At 41.1% G+C, this 20,715-nt stretch overlaps 1 protein-coding gene across 1 annotated transcript in view; it reads right to left on the reverse strand.

Annotated features, from left to right (window-relative positions):
• The window catches only part of ARHGEF28 (Rho guanine nucleotide exchange factor (GEF) 28), a gene marked incomplete at its 3' end in the record, with an annotated part of 81,375 nt that overhangs the window by 17,505 nt on the left and 43,155 nt on the right, over positions 1–20,715 (reverse strand). Inside the window, exons 9-24 of the mRNA XM_009586011.1 lie at positions 18,841–18,971; positions 16,093–16,394; positions 13,492–13,636; positions 12,067–12,178; positions 9,735–9,815; positions 8,697–8,736; positions 7,988–8,111; positions 6,492–6,624; positions 6,070–6,125; positions 4,483–4,534; positions 3,757–3,904; positions 3,531–3,652; positions 2,479–2,619; positions 1,758–2,008; positions 737–859; positions 228–345 (exon numbers count right to left, since the gene is read on the reverse strand). Coding sequence (XP_009584306.1) covers positions 228–345; positions 737–859; positions 1,758–2,008; positions 2,479–2,619; positions 3,531–3,652; positions 3,757–3,904; positions 4,483–4,534; positions 6,070–6,125; positions 6,492–6,624; positions 7,988–8,111; positions 8,697–8,736; positions 9,735–9,815; positions 12,067–12,178; positions 13,492–13,636; positions 16,093–16,394; positions 18,841–18,971 — 2,079 coding nt within the window. The remainder of the gene's footprint in view (positions 1–227; positions 346–736; positions 860–1,757; positions 2,009–2,478; positions 2,620–3,530; positions 3,653–3,756; positions 3,905–4,482; positions 4,535–6,069; positions 6,126–6,491; positions 6,625–7,987; positions 8,112–8,696; positions 8,737–9,734; positions 9,816–12,066; positions 12,179–13,491; positions 13,637–16,092; positions 16,395–18,840; positions 18,972–20,715) is intronic.

A 20,715-nucleotide genomic window follows, 5' to 3' on the forward strand; every position in this document is an offset into this window, starting at 1 on the left:
TACCCGGCTGAAATATGGGAAGTCTTCACAGCCCAGCCTTGACAAAGACTCTATACACCAGACACCCTGTTTAGATGACACTTGCCTGAACAGTAGATACTTACGTTGCCCTGGTTCTCTACAGAGCAGTGAATTTCGTCTTTTGTTATATTGTAGCAGTGCATATTCCTTAAGTTAGAAACGCACTAGGATTCCAGACATGAAGCAACACTTTAGCTTTTATTCACCTTTTGAGTATTGCAATATCCTTTCAACCAGAACCGGGTATTTGGTGATTCGCTGGGTGACGAGCAAAATGCACTCGGGGATTCCTCGGCGTCGCGCCAACAGGTTACTATTTCTCAGCTGCACAGATACAAATATATACCTTGAGTAGTAAATGCATATTAAACCACCAACTGATTAATAAGAAATATAATCTAAATGCAGTAGAATAAGCTAAAACAAAATGCTGGGTTATCTGAACCACCCCCAGGAACAGTTGCTGCCCTGAGGGATGAGGTGGACTACAACAGGAACATGTGTGTAATACACACTGGATGCCAAAGCTTTCTAAAATTTGAAAGAAAAGTGTAATTTATCAGCTCACTGGTTAAGGAGGAAAAAAATTTGCCATTTTTATTAGCTATTAAAAGTGAGTTACTGAATATAATTTCAATCCTAAATCTAAGTAAAAGCTACGTATCTTTTTCCTGAGCATTTTGTCAATAGTGATGACGTTTCCATGTAAACTTACTTTAATAAAATTCTGGAACTTCTTGTTTTGTTGCAACTCTTTGAAGAGATTAACAGCTTCTTTTTGATGGCTGCAAAACTCTCCGTATATTTTCTTCATTTTAGTTGCATTTTCCTCTGAAAACTGAAGAAATTAATAAGTGAATTATGCTCAACATTGCACTTAACAGGAAAGTATATACCTTTAATTAATGTATTTTGTACAAATACGGAAATTTTATGCTACTTGTTTCTCAAGTTCCCCGAATTTCACTAACAGGGTCTGTCACTGCAGAATGAAAACGGGCTAGCTGTTTTTAGGAGCAAAAAGAGGAACATAGGCCGGAGAGAGCAGAAGCGGCCTCCACTACAGTCTTGCAAATAATTATTGTAACAGCGTTTCCTTCACCTCTTTGCAAATACAATCCCTTTGAGGCTTATTTGCATTTGTCTGATCTCCACACAAGGTAACGGTTCAGCTTCTTTTTTTCAGTGGAGTGAAAACTGACCGAAGGTGAAAAGCCACACTCTCCTGATTGCAAGGAATGGAAGTGTGGCCAGCAAGCAGTTAGTTAGCTGTTCTACAGCCACCATAAACACGCTGTGATCACCCCTTCTCTAGTGAGCAGCAACTTGAGATGCACCATGCCAGATCGCTACAAGAAATGAATGGGGAGTTTCTTTTCCATCATCAGTCAATTCTTCACACTTCTCAGCTATTAAGAAGTTAATCCATTGCTTCCATTTTTTGCAGTCCGTGGTATGAAGTCCACGGCCTTCTACTGTGAACGGGACAAAGTCCATCACTTTCCTCCTTGCTTGTACTGTATAGGTAGAAGTTCACCCCAAGTCTATCACAGTTACCTGTCAGTAATGATTTTCTCTCATTGTTATTTCACCCTGCAATAATCTGGAGGGGACAGTCTTTGAATTTTATGAGGCAACCATAGCCCTGATCTTGCCCACAAAAGTTTTGAAGTCAATAAATTGTTTAATTTCAGAACCTTGAGTACATAAAGGATTAACAGAGCTGATGCCTCTACCTGCTGCACAAGGATGTCTCCAATTCTGCTGATGACAAAATTACGATCGCTCCCTGCCTCACATGATTCCTGTCGTCTCTCCTTCATTCTGCAAAAGAATTGCCTGTGCATCTCCAGCAGCTCATCTAAGCAGGGGAATATTCTGTCCACTGTGCTGTGGTCCAGCTGCAGTTCTTCCTTCATCCCCTTCCTGAATATTTCAGACATAATGAACAGTGTATGGATGTGATGAACTTCTGTTTGCATCAGCTCTGTAGAAAAAAAAAACAAACATAGTATAGTAATCACCTGAACTTTTTGCACACTTTCTAAGATAGACTTTAGCAACATTCAAATACCCAGTCGTAATATTTTTTTCTGTTTGACTCTCAAACCTAATAGATTATGTCAGTAGGAAGACTTAATTTATCTGGCTCTGCACAGTTCTCTCAACTGTACCCCACTGAACAAGCTGGGGTTGCAACTGCTTGAGCTGGGGATTGGATGAGGTCCCTTCCAAACTCAACCGTTCTGTGAACAGAGTAGACATGTCTCTGGTAGTCACTGCTCTCCATTGCTTTAGCTCTAGAACACATTTTAACGTGTGACAAAAATGTTCTTTGAACCTTCTTATTATGCTGAGTTGAAGCATTCATTCTTCTGGACATAAAACGTGTAGGTTCCCTCTCCATTTTCTATGCCAAATTGTTTCTAAACCTACACAAAGCTTTGAAATACTGACCGAAAATGACATCCTGCCTCTTGATGACACCCTTTTCTTGCTTGCTACAGAACATTGGATCCACAACAAGACTCCAGGACTCTGCCTCAAACTCTTGTGCATCTGTGCGGAGATCAGTCCACTGAGACAAATCCACATCATCTATGACAAAACATGTATCTCATTAACACCAGGCATACGAACAGTAAGGGAAGTCCCTTTGCACATGCAGATCTATTCATACAGTAAGGGGAACACATCACAGGGATGAACTTTAGACAAGGCTTCTGCAAACATTGGCAGTGGCTTTACAACAGAAAAGCTTGCCAGATGTCAGTATCATTACCAAAGTGTTGAAATGCAAACGTGACAGCGGGGGAGGAGAAGAAAAAAACCCACCCTTCTTTTCTCAGATTAAATCCGTTTTATACTTCTTTGCTTGAAGAAACTTTTTAAAATTTAAAAATTAAATCCAACATTTTCAAAAGTAGCTCTGGTGTTGGAGGAGCACTGGCCATTTTGCAGATGTCCAGTGAGAGATATCTACACCATGTGAGTGAATGTCCTTCAGCTTTGAAATTCAGTCTCACACCTAGCTACAGAAAAAGCCTATTTCTATTCACTTCACAAGGATGTAGCCATTTTAGGAGGGTGTTCACCAGTAGAGGTAAGATTTTGGGGCTATTGAGGAAATACAAGTGATGTAGGTTTACATTTTGCAATGTACACTCTCAATGGAGATGATTAGAGGAGTGCAGAAGAAAAGTATATTGCTGTTCTGGTTCTGCAAGGATGCCTAATACATTTATCCAAGTTATTTCAAAATGGTAACACCGTACAAAAATGTTCTAAAAGTTATCAAAGAGTTAGTTACAAGGAAGAAAGGAAATGTTGTATTTTAAGACTAATATGTCTGACTGTATCATTTTAAAGAGGGACACAATTGTAATTATCAAAAATAGGTGCTCTCCTTTTAGCAGATGAAGTGGCTTCCTATATCAACTAAGGAGTTTTTCTATTTTGCACCTTCCAATACAGATTATAAAATGCAACATCTGTGCAATACTTCTCACCTTCCATCATAAAAGGGTCCATTGAAGAAAAGGTCCCTAATGCTTGTAACATCTCTTCAGATCGTGACTTGGACCTCCAGGTGCTAGTCTCAGAGTCTTGTTCAGAAAATGGTGTAGATCTTCTACAGCAGAAACAAAAAAACCCCCACATTTATTTAATGGTTTCAATTTTCCTAGAAATACTGAATGATGTATTTAGCATAGTCCGCCGGCAGCTTCCCTCTACCTTTCAAAACTGGCACTGGGGACACTTTTGGACAAGAAGTGGGACTGTTGAGAGGCTTCCCTCCTTCCAGCAGACAGTCCGATAGGCACAGAGGAAGAAAAATGCACTGGGGGGAGCATCATCTGTGAAACATCTCCAGGCAGGGAATCTGTGAGGCAAAGCACAACAAAACACTTCGACAAACAATGCAGAGTATGTCATCAACAGCACAGTTATACTGTGAAATGCTGTCTGGTGTTCATATAGACCTACACTGGGTATCATCAATGTCTGCTTGCCAAGGTACAAGACTGTGATGCTCTCCCATGGAATATAAAGATAAGCCGGTAGGCAAGGTGGAATAGCTCCAGCGTGGATATTATTGATAAGAAAACAATCTCAAATCATACATGCTCTAACATTGCAACCTGAACATATGACACCCAAATATTTGTGCATACGGTAAATGACATATTCAAAAGCACAAGACAGAACTGACTACTTTTGATTTTCATTCTCACTGAAAACAAAACATAGTAAAACTCCCACTCATTTTAGTAGAGAAGTTAATTCAACAGCCATTTCTTAAAAAAATCCTACTCATATTAGAGACACACACACTTTCTTACAGGTATTGAAATGAGAAATAGAAACACACTAATGATGTAGTAAAGTTCGTATTGTCAGTCCCATGATTTTTAACCAAGGCTTAACTTAGAAGTGCTAGGTTTACACCTCCTAACTTACTTGTTACACCGGCCTGGGGTTTGTTTTTATTATGGTATCTCTCCTGGGATTTCTGAAAAAAAGAAGAATCTTTTGAAATTGCAATGAAATCACATCTGATAACACACTGAATAGTCAAGTCAGTAATTCACCGCCATATAGCATCACACAAAAGGGCTTCAAGAAAATGGTCCTAAACTATGGTCCTAATTTCTACCAATAACCAATAAATCCAAGTTTATTAGTTACTGGTAGATAACAATATTCAGAGTAGAATGATATTATTTGTACTATGACACAAAACTGAATCTGTTTATTTGAAACCAAATCACTGAGTTAGAGCATACTGCTTTCTCTATATGAATATTGCCTGTGAAGGCTGCAAGAAAAGAAGTTCGCGTTCAGGGCTTTATATTCAAATAAGCTTGAAGCACTTGTGGCAGGGCACTACCTGAGGAAGCCTGGGTATCAGAGGCAGGATCGATCCCCCTTCCCAAGTGGACTTCTGCAAAACCTGTAGCTTAGGCTTATATTTCACTTGAGGTGGGTCAGTGAACATTTTCTGCATCTCACCCTTGTTGAGAGGAGTCAGGGGACTTGGGCTCCTCTCAACAAGTCAGTACGGGCTCTTGGCTCCTCTTGACAAATAACCCACCAGTCCCAGTAATTAAAACTACCAGTTCAGCTGTCCTAATGCCCTGAAGTTGCCCAGAAATTTGTGCAAGGCTATGACATGACAGCTATAACCAAAATAAATAAACACACCTGATTTATGTCCAGTTTAAGGCTTGTTTACCCTGCAGAGTCTGTATGGAAACATGTTCTCCCTGCTAGCCACCATGATACAAAACCCAGCTACACCAGAAAAACACACTCCACTAATTTGAGAAAAGACCTGTATTGCTGTGGCACACTTCTCTGCAAGTCCCATTTTATTCCATGAGGGCAGAAGCCTTACACACCTATTTTTGAAAGCAACTTCTTTGTCATGATAACCTCACCATGCCTGTGTTCCTACTTAAAAGGAGACAGTATCCATCAGCTCTAGCACTGATTTTGCCCCGTCTGCAATGGAAGCTGAACACTGGGAGTGAATGCCTAGGCAGGCTGTGGAGTATCCTCCTCTGGAAATTTTCCAGAACAGGTCAGACAAACATCTGCCCAAACTACCTAGAATTCAGCCTGCCTTGACGGTAAGGAGATGAACTAGATCACCTCCCAAAGTCCCTTCCATCTCTGCTTTCCATTATTCCAAACATATGGGATCCCCCTTCCTACACAAGGGGATATCTGTGGGTTTGAGGAGCCTTTCTTTTTAATCCCTTTCTGTATCCCTCCAGGCATACCATTTTACGATTTGTCCTTGCAACTCTTCAAACATACAAATATCTCTTTATAGTCGTTTTTGACCCTCCTCTAAAAACTGTTGTTCAAGCACAATGCTTGCTCTGTTGCTCACATTAGATATTTTGACACCCTTGCAGCCCTTTGCATACAGACACTGGGCCTGGGCAGGCTGTGTGTACTTTCTTTTTTCCTTCGTGACATTTCTAGACCCCTTGGAAAGCAGATATGCTCTAGTAAGAATGGTGCGGTATAGGAAGTTACCTTGGTGCACGCCGGAGCACACTCCTTGCAGCCCTTATGCACAATCACATTGCAATCTGAAAGAGAAGGCACGGTTCAAAGCCTGACGCACAACAGGGTCCCCAGCCTGCCCAAAACGTTACTCTGAGGCTTCACTTTTTTCCCTCCTCCATGTCCACTGACCAAAGTGGCCCTTAGGATGCTTTGACGTGGCAGCCCCTGGCTAGGACGGAGTCTTTGCCTGACGTGCTGGGGCTAGAAGATGTCCATGGTCCCACCTGCCATCCTGCCTCCTGCTGCCTTGCCAACCTCAGCTCGTTACATAAACCAGATACATCCACATCTAGGCAAGGTTCCTTCTTGAAACAAAGCACTGAACCGGGACCCCAAAGCAGGATTCGGAACACTGTAAGGTCACATGCGAAAGCCAGCAACTAACTTACGGGAGCACTGCAGTGACTCCTTTCCTAGGAGGGCCTTTTCACAGGCCACACATGGGATAACTCCTGAGAAGGTCCCGTTTGTAAAATTGTGCCTGTTCAGTTTCTCTTTTTCTTTGGTATCTTTATTTTTTGTCTTCATCCCCAACAGGAGAGGCAGGAAAAAAGTAAAAAAAGGGACATTAGAAAAGAAGATAAATGGATTCAATCTTAAAAACACTAAAACATTCCCTTTTAAGAGCGTATTCTAAAACATTTATTCCCTGGAAGGCTTGTAACAGTATACCATATTATTACATCCAACACTGCTGAAGTCCTAAAATGATGCAGGCATTGCTTTCACTGGCAGGTAAGCCAGTAAGCGTTGTCAAGGAAGACTGGCAGAAATATATTTATAAAGCTGCAAGAAGGAAAGGGACAGAAAATAAAATTTTTAAGAAGTGTCATTGACTCGCTGCACATAAAAACAAATATCAATGCCTACATCTCCCTGAGGCATACATGCAAACTCGTGCCTCCGCAGTTAAAGCTGCAGTTATGTACATTTAGATGACTTGTCTTTAGATCTTAAAAGACATTAGAAATAACCTATTTTTAATGAGTGTTAATTAATTTAATAAATTCTGCCTATTTTTACACTACTCCTGTTGGTGTGAGTGTACATTTCCCTGAGCAGTCCTTGAGTTATTATTTATGAGACAGGCTTATGTATGGCTGCTGGACTGGACATATGTGTTCGCAGCCAGTTCTGTCACTTCTGAAGATACCGCCTCAGCCAACCATCCTCACATGCACATACGTTCAGATATCCTGGGCACTGGAGGGTGTACTAGAAAGCCTGCAAAACTGTCAGAAGGCCAGCCAGAAAGATCCCGCAGGCCAAATCCATCTCTCAAGCTGCTGATTGATGCCATTAATCTAAATTTCAGATGTCTCAAAATTAAACCACAAATGTTCTAATCTACCTTTCATAGTATGTATGGTTGACTGTGCAGGCCTCAAATCTGCAATTCTTTAATGCTAAGCAGTGCTTACTCATGCAAGAAGTCCCGTTAACTTCAAATAAGGCAAGTTCAACTGACTACGTGCCAGTGTAGAAGCTACAGACTCATGTGCTTATTGAGAGTAATTGCAAGAACAGGCCCACACCTCTTGATTTTATTTAACAAAGAAAATTATTTCTGAAAGATAATTCATACATTTAAACTTTGGCTAAATCGTCAAATGCGATTATTAGTAACATCAAAAAAATGGCAGGGGAAATACTTGATATTGTTCTGCAAAGGCTATTGTTTAAAAGGAAAGCTTTTTAATATGAAGGCCATTTCAGGGTATCCTGCATATGTTTTAAAACGAAAAAACAAAGAGAAAAGTTTCTTCCTATTACTTGTATGGTTTTGTAATAAACAACAACTTATCTTTACATAAAAATTTAGATACTCATCTATAATTCATTTAATTACAGTGACATAATAATATAGACATAAATCCCAAGTTACCTTGCACTTATTCCGTGTGCTAGTCATTCTGTTCATCAGAAAGCTGAAAGTCCGACTCACTTTACATTTGTCAGACTCATTTTTTGAGGGAACAATATATTTATTCCATTCCTCCTCCTGAATCCTAAAACAGAGACCAGTGAAAAAACCTCATTCCAGTGGGAACAGTCCCTTAAAACAGAGCAAAATCTGGATGATGCTTGTTTCACCTAACGTTTACAGTTACATGTTTTATTGTGGGTTTAGCTGATGTTATTAAAAAGACTGCAATCCCTCTTTATAAAAAGGAGTTACACTAGCCTGTGGAGTGCTCTGAATGTGCAGTGTGTTACAAGCTTGACTAGATGACGGCTGGTATCAAAAGCCCCCTTGCTTTTATTATGGTGTTTTGGATGTTCCTACGGTGGATAGGAGCTCCTATAGCAAATAGGAGCACATCCCTAGCGTGCATGTCCCGCGGTGGTGCACAGCAATCTCCGCTGCAGGACGTGCGCGGTGAGGACAGCACAGAGAGAGCCGGGCTGAGCTCAGCACAGGGCTTAAGCGTGGGCTTACAGGTCCCCCGGGCAGGGAGCGCTCCCCTAAACAGCTGCTAACAACCCCACTGCGAAGGGTGCCGAGGCCTCTTCCCCGCTCTGCTCCCTAGATGGCATTCTTGCACAGACCTGCTCCCGGCGCCTCAAATGGCGGGTGCGACGAGTACCCATACCTTTTCTCTCGGGACTGCTCGGGCAGACTGTACGCTCGCTCTGCAAGACATAAAGAGTTATCGGGCACTCAGATTGCAAGGTCATCAGGTTTATTTGAAACGCACGACCTCCAACAGGCCATAAGCTTGTCATTAAGAGCTTGCAATGTCATTTGAAAATTAGGAAAGCAAACACATATCTACATTAGAAGCTTTTCCTAGGGTAAGACCACTGCCTACTAAGCTTGGTTTAGTTGACAGAATCTGCCAGAACTGAGATGGATATCAGTGAATGCCAGTCTCTGCACAGTCTGTTTTTAAGAATAACAAAAAATATTTCTTTTGTTTTTCTTAACAACCCAGACTTGAATGATTCACGCTTCATTTTGCTTTTTACATAATTTGTTGTAAAATATCTTAATGACATTCTTCTAACATTTGCAATTACCTGTCTTATGCAACTTTATTATAGTATTAAAAAATTTAAATCTCTCTACATAAGGAGGGGTATTACTAGTCTATGTACTGCACAGGATGTGTAATGTGTTACAATTTTACATCCTAGAAACCATAGAGAGGTCTTAAGGAGACACTTTTCAACAAACTGTCTAAAAAGCAAAATAGAAGATAAATAATTCAGTTCAGTTGTTTTGGAAGGGGGAAAAAAAAAAAAAGAGAGAGACCACTCTACCATTTCCAAATTAGAAGCCATTCCATTTTGCAGACATTTTTTGCAAAGCTACCACAGGTATGGTTTAGAAAGACACTTAAACACCTGCCTAAGTCAAAGCATCAGACTATGCCTTCTTTAAAGTTAGATACCAACTTAAACATGCTTCGCTGAATCAGCGTGTCTTCAGACAAACGTAGACCTCAGGTTAGTGAGAGCTAGAATATTTACCAAAGAAGCAGTGAGACTAAAAGGTCATTTCAGTTAGTTGCCAAGCACAACCTGTGCCGCAGGATGCTTTCAGAAGAAACGAAGGCCATGTACCCATGGGAGACGAAGACAGCCTCATGCAAAACAGCAACATCAGGGGTTGGCACTGAGGTACTTACTACAAGGGTGGAGCAGAGACACTGATTTAGAGAGTGAAAGAGCCTGAAGGAGGGATCGACCACTGTTCATGAGCACACCATCTACAGAGCAGGGACAAATCCTTTACTGTTACAGCCTGGTAATACCTTCTCAAACAAAAGCAGGTAGTTGTTTTAAATCTGAGTGTACTGAAAAGCTTCCATCAGAAAGGATGGTGATTTCCCATTTTTTTCTCATACTTTGTGAGAGAAGGACCATCCTGTTGCCATCCTGCATTCATCGGCTTTGGCTTACGTTTCATTGCAACATACAAGGTCAGCTGTGCCTCCCTCCTGCATAGCTAAGCCCTGAGCGAGACGTCCAAAGCGCTGGCAGCTGGGCAGAGGGGAAGGGGCAGGTTTTCAGTGCGCAGACACCTGCACAGACCCAGAGACAATCCTGCTATAGACTGCAGAGATCAGGATGAACTATCTGACCTAGCTTCTTGGACCAAGCTCTTGGGCTAGTCCCATACCCAGATGCAACTGCTCAAAGCGAGCGCAGCTGTGCCTGCCCCACAACAGTAATCACCACTGTCAGCTGCCAAACACTCCGTTCAACGCTCCTGTCCCCTCAAAATGCTGGCAAGGAAGGGACGAGGCAGGAGGTGCTGGTGGCAGGGAAGAGCCGGCAGGAACCTCAGCAGACCACCACCCTCCCTCCCAGCAGCACACCGCATCTGCGGTGCGGGCTGCAGAACAGCCTGTTTCCCAAGCATGGACAGGAAAGCGTTTCCACCTTCTCCACAAGACAGGTAACCGTCCAGCACTGACTGTCCCAGGAGGAAGTGGAGAGAGAAGGAACAGGACATGGGCCTGAGCCCAGATCTGGTCAGAGCAGGTAAAGGTGTCTGGATGAAGCTTAACAGGCTGTGACACCAACAGTCCCTTAGCTGCGAGGTCAAAGGAATCCTGTTTTAACTTTAAGCACGCGCCACAGGGCTTTGCTGATCTGCCATCCTCTACTTCTGTGACATACTTCCCTCTTTTTCTTCTGCCTTGTTTTGCCAGAGACTTCTCATCTAATCTGTTGGATACAAATGGTTACAAACACATTAAGTGATGGGGAAAAATACAACACAGCTGGGTGCTGCAGGCTGCAGTACGTACTCCTCCTTACAAAGGGACGTGAAATCTTACAGTCAATTTGAACAAACAAGTTCCTTGCTGCGCCGGTTAACACAATTTGTTAAGAAAAAAGGACGTCTGCAGTCACTGTATGTCTGCCCATCAGCTTTCTCTACCTCACCTTCCCAAAAGCTTTTGAATTTGTTAACTGGTTTCAAAGTTAACAACAACATTTCCACAACTTTTGTGTGTTTTCACATTCAGTGTCATAGAATCACAGAATGGTTTGGGTCGGAAGGGACCTTCAAAGATCACCTAGTCCAACCCCCCTGCCATGGGCAGGGACATCTTTCGCTAGATCAGGTTGCTCAAAGCCCCATCCAACCTGAGATTGAACACTTCCAATGATGGGGTATCCACAACCTCTCTGGGTGTCCACCCCATCTGGTTCACTGTAACTCACTTGTCCTGCCTCTTGCTCAGGACTAGTGGAAAGCTAAAGGTATACTGGAGGGAAAGACAAGCTGGAAGTACGGCAATGGAAAGGGCTACAGGGACAGAGGCCAAGACTCCTGAAATGCAAGTGTTTTTTAAGTGATGGGATCTATGTGAAAAGCACAGTATATATATTTCATGCTTTGCATGGTTTTCAAATATAACCCATACCCTCATTGCGAAAAGTGTGGGTTGTCTTTTAAATATGAAACTATGTGTCTAGAAATAAAGCATGTTAGAAACAATTTGTAAAAAATTACAAGTTTCTTGCAGAGACATCTCTGACTCCACCTGATGGAGAGGGTGGGTTTTGCGCCCCAATAGCCCATCCACATTTCAGAGATTCCCTGGGACCTACGGGAAGTTGGGGCCATCAGCCCTCTTTGACGCCTCTTCTGTGTCATCCTGAGCTTCCTCACGGTCTCTGCCGGGCACCCAGTGGGAGGCTGGGGTAAGGATCTCCCAAAAAGAAGATTACTGCCCTTGCCTGTGTTACTTTTTCTGACTAACGTTCTCCCAGCTTGTGTGCCCGCCCAAGGATCAGCTGCCATATCAGGGGAGGGCACGACAGGGCAGTAGACGGGAGAAGAGCTGGGACGATGGCAGGGGCACCCGAAGGCAACCGAACCCTGCTTTCATGCGCATTGGTGAGGTCTGTGTACGGCACAGGCCTGAGTAAAGCCATCAGCACTGGGCCTGATGCAGGCAGGCATGGGATGAGGCTGTGCCGGTGCAAAGCCAGAGCACTGACCTTCATTCGAATCCCCAATTGCGAAGTCCTGAGGAATGCGAGGTGTTCCTAATAAACCTTTGGGCGAGGAGCAGGAATAGGAGCGCGACCGAATCCCAGACGCTGTGCATTCCTACAAGAAATTGCAGCAAATTTAAACTTGTGTTGTTTTGAAATGCATTAGCAACAGAAACAAAATAAATCAGTGACAGAATTTCTGAAAGAAAGATTGCTGACCACACGCATACATTTTCTTGGCTTCACTAAAGCTTCAAGTTGACAATATTTGACATCTTCATTTGAATTCTCAGCAAGTCTGTCATACTTCCACCATGATAAATTTCTGTATATTACAAGAAATAATTTGTGGGTCCAAGTTAGACTAGGAGACTAAGAGAAAGCTTACATTCCTCTCCAGTTTGGTGGCAAGCGCCATCCAAACAGTGTTGTTGGCCATTATATCTGATGACCAAGCTATCTTCTTTTACCAAGGGAGCCATTAATCTTAGTACTTTAATACCTCAAGAACATTTCACATAGACTAAAGCCTTGCCTTGGTAATTATTGATGTCAGAGTTTCCAAAGAAAGGAGTTAGCCTCTTTCTCTTTCCTCTCTGCATTTTTTTTTATTATGTCTGAAAAGATTTTCCAATCCCCAAATATGTCAATTATAAGACTTGAAATGAAACCCCCTGATTTTTGATACATCATTTACATTTCAACAGAGCCTACTCCTAAACTGCTTACCTTATTATTTTTAAAAGTAGCCCTAACAGAATTCAGTGTTTGTGCTGGACTCTTTTTCTCCCTTCATGTAATCATTAGCTGAAGGTCACATAGAGCTCTACAGTGGCAAGAGGTCTGTCTAATAAAACCATAAAGAATCCCTAGGAACAAAAAATAACTCTATGTATGTGTCTGAAGATCTCAGAAATGGCACCATGGTCTAACGAAAACGAATGCAGCCAGGATAATTTAGAAAACCATAATGAAGAGGAGAGATTTGCACTGGTCAATGCACAAAACCCAACTGAATTTCCCCGAGTCTAGCAATTATTTTAAAACAGGCAGCTGGCTGGTTTTATACTTTACAAAGCTGTTACCCTTTCACATAACTACAGCTGGTTAAAAATTTCCTCACTAAATATGTTTTGGTTAGAAAATGCTGATTCACTGAACCTGAGATATTTCCTTTGAAACGCTTTTAATAAATGATGTTTTTTTCTAACCTGAAGTGAATCTCTGATGGACCCCTCCCAGGGCTGCTGCCGAGCCCGACCACAACTGGGGAGCTCCGGCTCCACAACCCTGTGCGTGCTGCTCTCCAGAGGGACTAGCACTGCCAGCTGGGGACATATTTTTCCCCTTCAGATTCAGATGCTTCTCACATGTTTTCAGTGATTTACTTAAGAGGAAAACAATGCAAACCAAGATAATATCAAATACCTTGGACTGCGGACTGGTAGGTAAGTCTAATCCATCTCTGCTGCAAGCCATGGCCTCTGAAGAGCCGAGGGGAGGATAGTGAACGTGGGATCTGTCCGAAACACCTCCACTTCCGCCATCTACTTCAAGGTCATCGAGACTTGAACTGAAGCAGACGACAAAGTCTTTAATTCCTATGAATTCTAGTAACAATGCATTTCAACCTTAATGCAACAAGCAAAGATCATGCTGTATACTCTGATCAATGACAATCCAAACCACCATGATTATGTCAGGTAAGTCACGCTCTGAGTCCCCTCTCAGGTTTGCAGCCACCTGGACTCATTCTGTACAGGACTCGTCTGACCCCACCTTGTGGATCTGCAGTACAGATGTTTGCATCGCTCATGATCACACAGACTCCCACCACAGTCAGCCACCTCTGGAGGATGATTTTCAGACCCATGTTAAGCATCCCCCTTAAAATGAGACATTTTGTTCCACACACGTACCTGCCTCTTTACATAGATGATAAGGAGAACTGAGACAACTAGCTCAGATCTCAGTATTAAGATATGTGGGTATATATGGATATTTTGTGCGTGTATTTGAAAGATATGATGTGGTTGTTCACAGGCATCTTTTTGTCTACATCTGTGACTTGATGGAGGATGGAAGAGAAAACTAACAAGAGAGATGAAGGAGGGTCTGAGACACTTTATGAGGTTAATTTCAAAAGATATAAACTTAAAAACTTATAGGACTATAAACAGATTGAAAAATCTCTGGCTAAATCAATACTTCAAACACACAGAGACTATTTGAGGGTGAGGGTTCCTGCGCAGGAGAGTGCAGTAACGTTTCTCAGCAGTACTAGGGTTTCCCAGGATGGGTCCTTGCAAGAGCAAGTTCATGGTCTCTTCATCAGAGTGACTGGAAGGAACGGTTGACTGCTTGCGGTAACATTCCAGCCTTACAACATAAAACTTTAAATTATGTGTGGCATTTCTAAATAGCCAGAGTTCCTACCAGGAATAATAGCATAACAATTCCTTCACACGCCACTACAATTCACTTTGTCGAAGGGCAAATCTACTGATACTGTCCAAAACTACTTCCTTATTACACTTCTGGAGACTATCTTTCGCAATGTTTCCTAGTCATAGCCCATGTGACGTCTCAGAAACAAGTTATTTAACTCCATTATCAGTTACTATCACATTTTAAAATTGGAAAAGCAATAGGTGTCTATGTCAACAGACCAGCATACATGTCTTACTGGGGGTAACTTACCCAAGGAATTTTTCTGACATAAAAAGCTGGTTTAAAGACCTGCTAAGTAACTTGCCACATCACCTCAGATTCTTCAAGGAAGGTGCTGCTGGAATTACATACTGATAGTCTTGTTTAATGTGTAATATTTGGATCACTTACAGTTGACATATGAAGGTCAATCACATCTCTGTGAAAATTCATATAAGCTCTTAAAGCTCATATATACGTACCTGACCTAGGTCTTAAAAAAGGTGGGAATATCTAAAAATATATAGGAGAAAAATGTTTATGACAGAGAGGCAGAAGAAGATTATTTATAGTAATCTACATGATATCCCCATAGCTAGCAAAAAATTAAAAGTTTGGGAAAGAACAACTCTTAGTCTGACATTTTTTGTCTTATCTGAGTTAAAAGATTCCTCCTAGTGAGACTTCATAGTTGCATAAGAAACTCAAAATTAAGGTAGAGAGAATGTTATTGCCCACTTTAGTCGACAATGGACAGACACTACTGCTTCCTCGCTGTTTTTACATAGATCTGATGCCCTACCTCCAACCAGTCCAAACACTCTTGAAAGGTGGGAGACACATTCAAATGTCCTCCGGCACAAGAAAGAACCGATTTCATGTCTCTTCTATCCAGAGAAGCAATAAAGCCTTTTTATCACGGGAATTTACTAATTATTAAGAACAAAAATTATAGTTTCATCTTCAAAGCTTTCTGAATTCCTGAAGCCAACCAGTTCCCAGCATAACCTAAAGCCATGTGGAGGAGGCTCTGCTGGCAGCAAACCTTGTGTACCAGCAAAAGAGCTGAAAACAACTTGAACCTATCAGAAACGCAAGCTGTACTCAGCACTGTGTCTTTTGAGGTAAAAAAAAAATTTGCAATCAGGAGTAAGTTGGTCCTTCTACATGCCAGCGCGAAGAATGGAAAGATTCCCAGAGAGTTCGACAGATTTTGGACTATTTTCTTGATGGAAAATATAACTGAGGAAAACTAGGGTGAAATTCTGGTTTCTGACAAAAACATCACAATGGAAACTCTTACAGTGAACAGCTGATTCTTTTTTTTTTTCCCCAAGAATACATACAAGAAAAAAGGTATCTAAGTATAAATTTGCATTAAAAATTAATTTACTTAGAGGACACCTTTTATTTGTTAAAAATCTTTTCATAGCTATTTTATGAAAACAGATCATTAAGACAATTTAAATATTAGTGATTGAAAACAGTGATTTTACCTCAGTAATAATATTAATACTCCAGATTCTGCTTCATCTTTTGAAATAAAAGTTTATCATAAATAATCCGTATTCTGGCCACATCATCAAGTCAATTCCATACCTTCTTTTTTTCATGTCAGCATAAAGCTGGCCCCGTTCCTTAATAAATCCATGGGTGTTGAATGGAAGGTATGAATCTGCTCCATACGGATCAGAAGGTGAAACAGTATGTCCTAAACCTGCATTTTCTCCATTTTCCATTGGCCTTTGATTTCCTTCATTTGGAACATATATATATTGGTCATTCTCCTCAAGGGAAGGAGACGAAGAGCTCTTAGCCATCGGGACTGAGTTTGTGGGATTCAGACATGTTTCACTGCTGACATCGTCTCCATGAACGTAGTTAGTCTTTAAATCTCCTGCCTGCAGAGAAAAAATGAATGCTGGTAAGAGGCCGTAACAAGATGTATTGTCAAGGAACAAGGACCAGATTAGTTTGCCATCTTACTTATGGTTATACATTTTGCCTTCCCCCCCCCCCCCATTACTTTTTACGGCACATGAATTGAAAGCAAATTATATGGCTAACAGATTCTAGACCTTGCATTACTTTTATCCATAATTAGAGTAGCAATGAGTTGGTATTTGCAAGTCTGATGGATTTCTCACTCATGTTTATACCTTTTGTTAAATGTATCAATTCATATATTTATAGCTTTTATTAAAAAATATCCTTGAGTCAAGCAAAAAATATGCATAATACATTAGTGCGGGAGACATATGGAAGAGAATTCAAACATTGTGCCTTTTAATTTGGAAAAATCAGCCTACACATCATGCACTTTTAATTTTCCAGCACCAATTTCCTAAGCTTTGAGATAAATATATATGACCTGGAACAGAGGTTCTCCAGGGGAGGAAGGGAAAGAAATCTTTATTTTTTGCCATTAAGCAATTATGGGCATGAAGTACCCCTCCTCTTGCACAAAGACAGGAATGGAGTTGGGAATTATGTTTTCAGGGATCAGGATTTAGAGTCTGGTAACAAATAATTCTTTGTGCAACTGAGGTTGAATTCTCCTGTCAGCTCTGCAGAAGACATTAAAACACAGTTTATTGTCAGTCTTTTAGTTAGATGCTACTGTCATCTATTTAGATGCTGAATAATACTGAAAAGTCACATGGCCAGCGAAAACATTCAACCTCCAAAAAAGCACCTGTATAAATGCAAGGAGAAAGGAAGGATTGCAAGCGTCTCCAAAGCCCTGGTCTTTCAGAGTGCCGACTTCTCCTCCTCAGCCCCACTTGCGATGTGTTTTCATCCCCATCATAATGATGTTTCTCTCAGTAAAAGACAGAAAGAACTGCTGGCATTTTTACAACAGCCCATATTTGCATTCAAAGATATGGCACATGCGAGTCTGGAAGTACTTCTGTTGCGTTGTGCAGATCAGATGCAGAAAGGTAAAATGCTTCTCCCAGGTCTTACGCAGCTGTTCCTCCCTTCAAAGTTATTCCTGCCCAGGTAGCGTTTCCCCTTGGCACCAGAGGGACGTCCTCCAGCAGCCGCTCCAGCTCTGCTGCGTGGTGCTTAAGGGAGAATTTGGCACCAATCAGCAATCTAACAGTTCAATGTGGCTATGTATTGAGCAAAGGTTAGTAACCCAAGCTGAAGGACCCCCCAGCAATATACTCGGGTAACATCTGCATCTGTAAAGGAGCTGCACTTCTGCAGCTCTGTCCTTCCTACCCGGATATTGTTAAAATCAAGGGTTCACAAATTGCATATATAGTTCCCTGCCAGCTGCTCACTCCTAGGTCATTATCTAGTGCATCTCTCAGTAACCTTAGGGCATTTTGAACACGCTGGCCTCTGACTGAAACTTCCATCTCAGCTGTCACAATGAACTGGATCCGCAGTGAATGCAGCGGCTGAAGTGTTTCAGAGAATGAAAAAAAAAAAAAAAAAGGGGAAAAAAAATTTAAAAAAAAAAAAATCACACTTGCAAAATCTCAGCCTTCTTCTAACATTATGATCTGATCATTTCTTACTGCTATATTCCAACTTTCACCCCAGGGAGAGTCCACAGCAGATTACAAATAAATAAATCACTTCAACCATCACTGAAACATAGCTACATGCCACCAGAATTTGGCGGCTGTTTAACTACACACAACCGCTATACACAAGAGTGGGACCAGTTCCCCCTGCCCAAGTTATGATCTGAGTGTGACTGTGGGGTAGAGATTTCAGGTGCAACATGGTGATGTAAAATATAATTTGGTCTGGACGTTGGCTCATCTCCAGTGCTGGTGACAAATAAATCAGAAACACGAATACTAAGTCAGGATCTCCAGTATCAGAATGCTCCGTGCCCGTTGTAGGACCTCAACTTGACCTTTTCAGCAATATCTCATTTTTGTTGAGCCTATAAGCTTAGATATGAGCTTATAATTAACTTCCGAAATCAGCCAGCATCGGCAAATTCGTCTCTTTTGTGAATGTACATAGAATTCAGAAAATCTGAAGTGCACATGAGCAAGTTACATTGTGTTAATGTTTCTTAGAAAGAAGCAAATACCGTCTAGCTCACAAACACAGAAAAGACAGTAAGAGCTGCCTTAGGGTTCTCCTTACAGGCTACGGAGAATAATTCTTATCATCAACTTAATCTGTGAAAAGGCACCTCACACATGGGTTACAAAATACAGCTGAGAAGAGCAAGGTATTACTTTTTTTTTATTTTAGAGCTTTACTAATTGGCCACACACCACTGCTGACAGATCCAGAAGATCCTACTGTTACACAAATAAGTTACTTTAGCAGAAGATGATGGAAAATTTGCCAAAAGTTTAAACATAAGCTTACTTGGTCTACTACCATGCAGTTTGCATATACTTCATCACTTCCACTCAGCATGGCAGAAAGTCTGGTTGCAGCAAAGAAAGTAGGTGGAGCCTTGAGTTTCCTGAGAACATCAAGGGTAGAGTGTCTCTGCTCTGGAAAAAAGAAATTGTGGAAAATATGCCATTAAATCTCAAACTACTTTCTTCTCATATATATATATACTGTCATAAAAATGGCAAAGTTAAACATTAAGCACCAAATCTTAGGATTACAATTTGAGTAACTTTTGTGTGGCCACTCAAACATCTGCCCATTTCGTAATTGCCTAACACTTGCTATATGTTCCAAGAAGCCCATAGGTGACAAGATTCTAAAAGGTACCACAGAATCATTCATATAATTTAAAAATAACTGTTCCTGTATCTTAGTTAGCAAAACCTTCTATTTTCCACCTAAACTAGAACTTTGTAGAGATCTGTCATTACAGAAGTACACAGGGCAAGATTTATGGGCTGGGATGAAATATGCATGATTCTGGCCTATACATTAAATACCTAACATCTGATACATTACATGAACAGAATACTGTTCCACTGCAGTCAAATAATGACTCTCCTAAAGCACTCTACCTACTGGGAGCAACATAAATACTAATCTTAAACCAATAAAGCAGATTACTGTTTTTAAAACAAAAAACAGAACAAAATTGTAAGAGGGATATAAATAAAATACCGCTGATACTGCCTTTACAGGGTGACAGCAATCAATCAAGATTTGACCCATGAACAAGATATTTGGGATGAAGATTGCATCTGATCTGCTTTTGGTACTGAAACAAGAAGTTACTGGTTTCACCAGAAATCATTAACAGAAGTTCAGAGTTTACTTTTCAATAGTGTGTTCATGACTGCAAATATTATAAAAAGCTGCATGGGCTGACACTTTATTTCCTGGCTTTGAGCAGCAGAAAACCTAAACAAGTGCTACAGAAACACTGTCAGTCTGCCCTGCAGGCCCACTTCTCTTAAAGCTGCTTATAAGTATGAAAAGCATGCACCAATCCAGCATTTGAGCTGGTACTCAAGGCCTCATATTATCTTCTGATTGTAAAAGGAGCAAAATTTGACAAAGTGGAAACCAATCTTGTTCTAGACTGTGTGAAAACAGGCTTAAAAAAAAAAACCCTCACAGTTGTAATGTAATTTTCCTTATTTTAAGATGCTGTAAGTCAAGCATTGCCATTGGAAGTGAACTGAGATAAGACTAGCATAAGAAAGAAGTGATAGAGAAAGTATCATATCCAGCAAAATGTCCGCAATCAAAACTCTCAATAACTTAATTCCAGTTTGTCTGTTGTTGAAAATTACGCAAAAAATCCTTCTTAGTCTGCATCAGAAATTTATTTTCTGCAAAGGCAGGAAGGAAAAGGTACCACTAAAGACCTTCCCCAGGCTATATTCCTAAAGCAATGTAACTGCTTTTGGAAGATCACAGAATCATACAGCATCGTTTGGGTTGGAAGATAACTTTAAAGATCATCCAGACCAACCCCCTGCCATGGGTAGGGACATCTTTAACTAGATCAGGTTGCTCAAAGCCCCATCCAAGATGCCTACGGCCATCAGATTGCAAGAAAAGTTGTAATGAAGAAATGGCACTTGGATTAGAAACTACACTTGTCAACATCTAGGGCATTTGTTCCTTTGGGAAAAAAAAAGTCCCGGACCACTGCCAAAAGTTCAATACTACACCACAGCTTTTATTTAATTTTAAGATGCTATCTCATAAGGCCCAAGAACAGTAAGCTCTATACTTAGAGAAAACTGGAAATTCCCATTTAGAAATGGCACACTACGAATTACTTGGTTTCTAGTCCTGGCAGGCCTTGCGGAATCT

This window comes from Fulmarus glacialis, unplaced genomic scaffold (genome assembly GCF_000690835.1).
Source record: "Fulmarus glacialis isolate BGI_N327 unplaced genomic scaffold, ASM69083v1 scaffold15619, whole genome shotgun sequence".
NCBI lineage: Eukaryota > Metazoa > Chordata > Aves > Procellariiformes > Procellariidae > Fulmarus > Fulmarus glacialis.